General features: G+C 44.7%; 1 protein-coding gene across 1 annotated transcript; it reads right to left on the minus strand.

The window, feature by feature from the left end:
• Positions 1-7,752: 7,752 nt before the first annotated feature.
• Positions 7,753-8,439, minus strand: LOC132374317 (Y-box-binding protein 3-like). Its single transcript, XM_059937889.1, has one exon. The coding sequence runs from the start codon at positions 8,324-8,326 to the stop codon at positions 8,009-8,011; it is 318 nt and encodes a 105-aa protein (XP_059793872.1). The 5' UTR covers positions 8,327-8,439; the 3' UTR covers positions 7,753-8,008.
• Positions 8,440-8,941: the final 502 nt, after the last annotated feature.

The following is an 8,941-nucleotide window of genomic DNA, read 5'->3' on the forward strand; positions in this document are numbered from 1 at the left end:
ATACCCATTTTCAGATACAGAAGCTAAGGATCAGAGAACGTGGGAGAGTCTCTAAGATGGCTGCGATGTTTCCTCCCTTCCCGCCCATCAAGAGATGGAGTTTGTTTCCCCTCCCCTGGAGTCTGAACTGACCTTGTGACTTGCTTTGATGGGTAGAACATGGTGGGCCTTAAGCCACCTGGCAGTTTCTGCTTTTGCTCTGGTCGGGAAGTCTAGGCTGTCCTGCTGGGGAGAAGCACGGGAAGATGAGACGTCCCCTGTAGAGAGAGGCTTTATAGGTGAGAACGGAGGCCCCCTAGCAGCCAAGGGTGAGGGAGGTCTTCTTGGATCTTTCAGCCCAGCCATCAGCCAGCTGAATGCAGTCCCATGAATTGCAGTGGAGTGGATACCACCACATGAAGCCAGAAAACTGCCTAATCAACCCACAGTGTTATGGAAACAGGAGGGAAGGGGGCAGGACACAACCTCTAAAAGAATGACATAGCCATTGAGGATATGACAAAAACTGGCTAGAAACCACGTGGTCCAAGACGGTGGAAGATTCGACTTCCAGTGGACCTTGAGCCTCATTATATGCTCATTGTAATACATCAGCTAAATGACACACCCACCAGCGCCATGACATTTCTGAGGCTGATGATAAAAGGCCAAAAAGTGGGTGGTGGTCCAAGTCCTGGAAATCCCCACCCTTTCCCCAAAATAGTTGGAATAATCCTCCCACTCATTAGCCTATGAAATTACCCAGCCCATAAAAACTAACCACCCCATATTTTGGGGCCTCTTGCCTTCTGAGATGGCCCACGTTGTCTGTGAAATGTGTTTCTCCCATGGCCACTCTAACCTTTTGAGACAGCCCGCATTCTGTCTATGGAATGTGTATCCCCCTAAATAAGTTCATTTCTTACCTATCACTTTGTCTCTCGCTGAATTCTTTCTGTGCTGACACATAAAGAACCTGAGCTTCATTAAGTCCTGAGACCAGGTGTGTGATTTCAATTAAAAGACAGTGGGTTCCAAGTCCCAATCTGAATTGTGTGGTTTCATTATGAGAAATAATAAATTTTTGTTGTTTTAATACACTAAGGTAGGTGTGTGTGTGTGTGTAAATTATGCCCACCTCTTATAGAAAGGATTTCACATGGCTTACAATGATCTGTAAATGTACTCCCACAAGATGGTACCATAGTTATCAAATAGCAGAACCATGGTCAGAGCCCTGGTCTATGGACTTCAAGGCTGGTGCATTCTAAAACAGCAGAGCTCAATCAGCTGGGGTGGGGTGGGGAGGTGGTCTCTCTACTATGTCATGACTGTGCCAGACATTATTTCTGCCTCTTTCTTTTTAGACACCCCCTTCCTGGAATGTTTTCCTTGCCCCTTCTGCCTGTTCAATGAATTGAATCAACTTTATTTTTCTTGTATAATAAAGAACTTGGCTGATCTTTGTCCCTGGTTCCTGGAAGATAACCTCTAAATCCTTGGAATTTCCCAGGTGATGGGAGCGGCTTTGTTATTCTTGGTGGGCCGGAGGTTATGCTAAAGCGCTCACTCACGTGGGTCCCGGGATGGTTTCAGGATGGGGGCTGGCCATACATGAAAGACCACCATGTGATTAAAGGGTTGAGGCTTTGAGCCATGTAATATCAGCTTGACTTCTGGCGAGGAGAGCGGGCTGGGGATTGAGTTCAGTCATGTGGGCAATGATACATCAACCATGTCTTCACAGTGAAACCCCAGTAAAAACCTTCTGGACAGCCCGGGTGACCTTCCTGGTTGGTAGCCATACTTTAATGTGCCAAGAGGGTGAGGCAAACTGAGGACCCAGAAGCTTAGCGTTTGGGACCCTCCCAGACCTCGCCCTACGCATCTATTCATTTGGCTGGTCTTGATTTGTATCATTTACAACAAAATTGTAATCATAAGTACAGCACTTTCCTGAGTTCTGTGAGTCATTCTAGTGAATTATTGAACCTGAAAGGGTAAAGTGAGACCTCCTGACATTTGTAGAGAGCTGGACAGAAGCTCAGGTGGCCTGGGAACCACCAGAGCTTGTGGAGCCTTCTGGAGTCTATGAGGTCTGGGCTAACTCTGGGAGTCAGCGTCAGAACTTGCTGCAATTGAACAAACACTTACATGGCACTTACGACGGGCCAGCTAATGTTGTAAGTGCTCTACACGTGCTGATCCAGTTAGGGCTCATGGCAGTCCTCTGCAGTTGGTAGCATTATTATTCTCCTCATTTGACAGGTGAGGAGGCTGAGGCATAGAGAGGCTAAATGCCCAGCTGGTTTGGGGCAGAAACAACCTGGTCCCTGCGTACGTGTTTAAGTGTAGGTGGTGGATAAAGAGAAAGTAGGGGAGGGTGATCTGGAGAGAAGGAAGAGGGAAGCCAAACTACCTCTAACTGGCCTTTTCATTTCCTCATTCAAACACGTTTAACAAATATGGATCGAGCACTTTCCGTGTGCCAAGCGCCGTGCTAAGGGCTGGGATATAGCACTGACCCAGCCTTTTCCTCCCCTCACGGAGGCGACATCTACCAGAGGGGACAATATTAAATCCCTATGCAATGACTTTTCCTGCAATTCTGTTGCTTACAGCCTGTAGATACACGTTCCAGCTGTTTGATTGTTTTGTTCCGCCCAGTACTGCGTTGCGTTGTTCTCTGGGATGGTCAGGTCCAGAGTACACCTCGGTTTCTTTCTCCTCTTTTACAGAAATCTTTAAACTGCAGCTCAGAGGGCAAAGAGCAACTGAAAGAAGAGTTCCAGTGGCAGAGCGCTCCTGCCAGACACCTTGGGCTGGGGGCGGGGCTTCTCTGCGTCCTTGCTCTGTGACCCATGGAATCTCAGAGTTTTGAGGACAAAAAGGACTCTGTCATCTCCCTGAAGGGCTTGTGTTATCTCTAGCTGTCTCCGGATTGATGAGACGTTTCCTGTATTATTTAAATAAAACTTTTATTGAGATAATTGTAGATTCTCATACAGTTTTAAGACATAATACAGAGATTCGTCATACACTTTGCCTGATTTCCCTCCACTGGTAACATTTTGTAAATGTGAATATCATAACCAAGATATTGACATTGATACAGTTCATCAATCTTATTTAGATTTCCCTAGTTTTACCTGTACTCATTGTGTGTGTATTATGTTCTGTATAATTTTATCACGTGTAGGTTTATGTACCTGTCAGCACAGTCAAGATATTGCACAGCTCCAGAGCCATAAAGATCCCCCTTGGCACCTTTTTGTAACCACACCTACCTTCCTCCCTGCCCTATGCCATCCCCTGGCAACCTATGATGTATCCTCCATTTCTAAATCGTTTTGTCATTTCGAAAACATCACCTAAATGGAATCATACACAAAGCACTTCTCCTGTTTTAAGAATAGCTGTTCTCCCCCTGCACAGCGCTCTATGCTTGATCCTTTTTTAGAGACTCTCAGTATCAGACACTTCTAAATCATGGAATGGTAAAGGGATTTTGCCAATTATTGTGCTTCTTGAGAGTTAAGGCATCTAAAACATGGAAATAATGCTAATTTAGAAGACGTAAATTTCTGACTTCAGGGTAAATTATTTGCTAACTCCTTATTGAACCTTATAAAAATTAGAAAATAAAAATAAAATGTGTATTTAATTACATGCCTCTTGAGAACAAAATTAAAACTCATTCCTTAGTGTAAGCCCATCAAGGATAAGCATAGCTGCGGGAGTGGGCTCCTAAATTTATTTTGCTTTTTATCAAATCCACATCATGAGATTTCCTCTGGATATTTTCTGTTGGCGTTACTGTTTATCCTTTTTTGTCTAACCTATTTTTGAAGTGGGTTAAAAAATTAAAAATGGAAGAAACTGATGAAAATAAAGGAGGGGAAGAGATTAGACAGTCTTTTGGGGTAAAATACTAAATATTACTGTGTGTTAATCATACGAAGTTTTGGAAATGCCTCTGGCATGCTAAGCCCAGAGGCTGTGTGGTGTGAAATAACGCGCTGGGTATTGGCATTGGCAGCGACTAGGCAGTGACTTTACAGACCTGGACTGATCCTTCCTGGACTGAATCCTGCTGTGCTCCTTAGAGCTGCTTCCGGTGTAGCTCCATCACTTGGAGAACATGCAGTGCTTTACTGCGAGAGCTGCTACAGACAGAAACTCCTGGGACAGAGCCAACCAATCAGAACTCAGGATGCTCCATCACCAGGCTAGGCCCACCTCCAGGAAACTGGACTTAGCTATGCAAAAAGACAGGAGCAAGAGTTTTTGGATGAGTGCAGCTGCTCTGTGTCTGATTGTCACCCAAGCTTCGGACAGGTGTAGTATAATGGTTCTCATGGTGGGGTCACCACACCAGACCTCTTGAATCAGAAACTCCAGCCGGGACCCAGCAATCTGTGTTTTGAGAAGCCTCAGGTGACTACCACTCATGCTCAAGTCTGAGAACCACTGCTTTCATGTAATGTCTGTCACCCATGCCTCAAACTTCTGACGATGACAGTCAACTCTACATTTCTTTCATCTAAGTCTCAGGGCTCAAGTCAGATGCCGAACAGTCAGGAACTGGTAAGGTCAACCAGAGGGTTAAGCATTTCTAAGGGTTTTTAAGATAAGGGTGTGTGCGTATCTGTGTGTGTGTGTGTGTGTGTGTGTGTGTGTGTGTGTGTTGCAGGAGATTGGGAAAACTGGGGCAGTGGAGGAAGGATAACCCACCTTGTATGAAAAGACTGGTTCATGGACTGCACCAAAGAAACTTCGGAATTTGTAATCAGATGGCTGGAAGTTTGTGGTCTTGGTCAAAGCAGGCCTGGGGCCTTGCTGTTTAGAGCGATGCTTTGTCGGGTTAGTTGTGTGGCTACTGTATTTCAAGCTTAACTTGGACAGACAGGCCTGCCAGGCACAAATTTCTCAAGCAGATGATGTTCGGGAAGGCAAAAATTATCCACGGCAAGACCGCGAGGACAGATGACCCTTAGCAGAAATGGCAAGCCAAGTCCGCAGGATCCCTAATACGACTGGCTAGCCCTAGGGACCCAGCCTCTCTGAAGTGGAACAGACAGCACAGATGAGCCATCAAATAAACTCGCCAGGCTGGAAGAGATGTGACGCTTTCATTCTCCACACAAAGAAACGAAAGTTTAAAAGATGAAAATACTCCTAAAGGAATCACGATAATGCAAGAAGAAACCCTTGAGACATAATAGCAAAAATGGCCAACATCTCAAATTCTCCTGACTTCCTGTCTCCCTTCTTTTGGCCTCTCTCGTAAGTGAAAGATGAGTTTTGCTAGATAAGGTAGCAGTTGGAATTAGTTTTATTCATCGGCGGCAGGGAGAGTAAAGGAAGAGCCTGCAGGAATATGGGCTCCAGCAACAAGTAATCATTATTACAAAATCAAATTCCCCATCTCATCTCTGATATGCCTGTATGTAACCCTAGAGCTGGGCTTCAGTGTTATAAATCCAGCATACAAGACATGGAGCAGATAGAGCCCCTTGTGTATCAAAAAGCTCTGGCCAGCAAGAGCGATATATGATAGCAAATTTCTCCCCACTGCTTTTTCAATAAAATTCACCCAGAGCTCCAGGAAGAGTTGGGAATGTAATTCAGCTTCAATAAATCAAGACTAAAATTAAGATGGCCAGATATGTAGCAGACTACTCAGGTGTATGGAGAATTTCAAATTTAGTGCCCTGGTAATGGGTAGGAGCAGGTAATCTCATTATGGAGAGAAAGAAGAAATATCGCTCTCTGGAGCTAAAAAGCTAAATGCTCGAATCCACAAAACCACAACATCTCTGCCAAAGCTGGATTAATATTAAAGTTTGTGTAACATCTGACTTTTTTTTTTTTAAAGGAATGAAGTCAAATGATAGAAAAAACATACATAAATGAAAAAGCTGTACTTCACAATCATTCTAATTGACTCCTTGTCAAAGAGTTGTGTATTTTATCTCTCGGTGTGATGTACATGTACCTGATTGCAATAGAGTTCTATTCTTTCCTAACAATATCTCTGCTTAAATTTTTATCAACACGTCTTGAAGCTATTCTGGAAGGACTTTTAGCAGGGCTCTCACACGATGCACCGGCAGTGGGTGATCTGCCCATTCTTTCCACTCCTACCTTCCTGCCTTGGTCCCTGCGGTAAACCTAACGTGCCCATTACAGACTGTGGTGACTACAGATTCAGGTTTAACTTGGGGGAGCCAATGGGGGACCTATATGCTTAACAGGGAGTAAAAACGAGCATGCCCACGCATCCGTTAAAAACCTCCATGCGGTAATCTTATGCTGAATCTGGATGGGGATGGAGGAGAGTTTAAATTAGGTCACTTTTTCTACCATTTTGTGACGGAACTCCACAAATCACTTCATGACATCTTGGATGCTTTGGGTATAAGTGGGACGAAAGACAAACGGCCATTTTTTTTTTTTTTGATATTTATTTGGCTGTGCTAGGTCTTAGTTGCGGCATGCATGCGGGATCTAGTTCCCTGACCAGGGATCGAACCCACAACCCCTGCACTGGAAGCGTGCAGTCTTAACCATTGGGCCACCAGGGAAGTCCCACAAATGGCCTTTTGATATTGCTTCCAGTTCTATTATTTCTATTTGCTTTGTTTACTTATTGATTTTTATTTTGGGGGCAGAGCCGTGGCTTGTGGGATCTTAGCTCCCCAACCAGGGATAGAACCCAGGCCCTCCACTGTGGCGTCCTAACCACTGGACCCTGGGGAATTCCCCTCTATTTGGTTTAAAACCATTATTTATTGTAATTAGTGGAAAATTTGTGGTTACTCAACTGAAGAATGATACTTCCCTACTTGGAATTTTTGACCTGTTCTTGAAAGTTGCACAGGGCATAGGGAGACAGGGCCAGTATCTAGTCAGGGCCGTCAAATCAAACCCCAGTGCATAAAATGGTGATGGGTGATGTCCTCCAATTCTGCAGTTGTACAGTTCATTCACTCCAGCCGTGGTCTAACTGGGTGCTCAGCATGTGGGTTAGTCTCTGCCTCTGCCCTACCTCCTAAAGTAACACGAGACAATGTGAAGGTTGTAAAGTGTCTGGTACAGAGCCCAGACGCAGTAGACACTCAGTAAATGGTATCTGATTATTTTTATGTACTTTCAAAGAATGCTGAGCGGCTGGCTGCCTCCCCAGGGATGCTTTACCTGCTGTTTCAGGAATCTGTTTACAGACCATTGGATTGGAAACCCTATGAGGGCAAGTGTGTACCTGTGTTGTCCACAGGGCCTAGTCGACTGTCGACACACAGTAGGTGCTAAAGAAATATTTGAGGGTTATTATTTTTTTTTAAATTGAAGTGTAGTTGATTTACCATGTTGTGTTAGATTCTGGTGTACAGCAAAGTGATTCAGTTATACTTATACATATATTCTTTTTTTTTTTTCCTTTCAAGGGTAAAAATTTTATTTTTGAGGAATTCATACTGCACATTTTCAAAGAGAGTCACATAAGAAAGCAAACTGTTATCCTCCCCTCATCCTCAAAATAAATAAGAAGGGCATAAAATTTCTTTTTAACTCAAGAAAGTTTAGCACCAGCATCCAAAATGAACAAAAAAGGAAAAAAAAGCATTTACTACATATTTTAGATTTCTTTGGTTGGGGGGGGTCTCCCCATGTGGTATTAATATTTCTTCTTTCAATTCATATTACCAAAACAGTAAAAACCAGGAAAAAAATATAAACCTAGTGGCTGCTGAAACCAGGGAGGTTGCTCTCTTGTTGCGTGCAGGCATTCCCAGGATCTCAGCTGCTGGAAAAACTGGCTGACGCTTTCCTTGTATAGCTGTTTGCTTCGTAAAGAATAGTAGTGAGCGTTCTAATGTCCACGTCTTGGTTATTCGTCTTCCACTTTATTGCTTGGACGTTTCTTTGGTGTTGGTAAGGTTGCGGTCTGCTTTTTGCTTTATTTTTTGAATGGTCATTAATTCTTTAGGTCACCTGCTGATGGTGAAGGTGCCTGGGGAGCCGGATGTTACTCGACACTGCTCTGCTCGGGGGCTGGAGCAGGGTTCTCAGATGGTGCTTCACCTGCCTTGGTCTCTTTGCCATCTTGTGCAGGAGCATTCGGAGGACGGGGGCGACGCTGATAGTTATAGGGGCGCCGGTATCCACGGCGAGCAGGTGGCTGGTTTGGACCATTGGCCGCTTGTTGATTCTCTTTATCTTCAGCCTCTCCAACCGCTGGGGCAGGTCGTGTGCGAGGAGGGCCCCTACGGTACCTTGCGTGGTAAGTCGGATTTCGATGAACTGGTCCCTGAAGTTGTGCTCCCTCTGGGACTCCATCCTTCATCTCTCCAATCTCACCCGCCTGCGTTCCGTTGGGATGGGGAAAGACCCGGGAGCGGCGGTCAGAGGTCTGTCCCACGTGGTAAGGCGGGACATATATTCTTTTTTATTATAGGTTATTACAAGATACTGAATATAGAGGGATTATTAAATTCATTAATTTTTTAAAAATTTATTTTATTTTTGGCTGTATTGGGTCTTCGTTGCTGTGCGTGGGCTTTCTCTAGTTGTGGCGAGTGGGTTTCTCACTGCAGTGGCTTCTCTTGTTGCGGAGCACGGGCTCTAGGCACGCAGGCTCCAGTAGTTGTGGCTCGCGGGCTCTAGAGCGCAGGTTCAGTAGTTGTGGCTCACGGGCCTAGTTGCTCCGCGGCATGTGGGATCTTCCCGGACCAGGACTCGAACCCGTGTCCCCTGCATTGGCAGGTGGATTCTTAACCACTGCACCACCAGGGAAGCCCTAGATGGATTATTGAATGATGAGTGCTGTAGGCTTCTGGGAATTACAGAAAGGAAATGGTGGAAAGGGGCATCTACTTTTCAGAAGGAATGGCATACACTTTATTTTAGAGGAGTTTCGTTGATCTTTTAGGGAAAAAAAAAAAAGAAAAATAGTATGCTC

The sequence above is a fragment of the Balaenoptera ricei genome, chromosome 11 (assembly GCF_028023285.1).
Source record: "Balaenoptera ricei isolate mBalRic1 chromosome 11, mBalRic1.hap2, whole genome shotgun sequence".
Taxonomy (NCBI): domain Eukaryota; kingdom Metazoa; phylum Chordata; class Mammalia; order Artiodactyla; family Balaenopteridae; genus Balaenoptera; species Balaenoptera ricei.

What these genes read in the sequence shown, in the direction of transcription:
- LOC132374317 (XM_059937889.1), bottom strand. Translation starts at nt 8,326, where the DNA reads ATGAAGGATGGAGTCCCAGAGGGAGCACAACTTCAGGGACCAGTTCAT.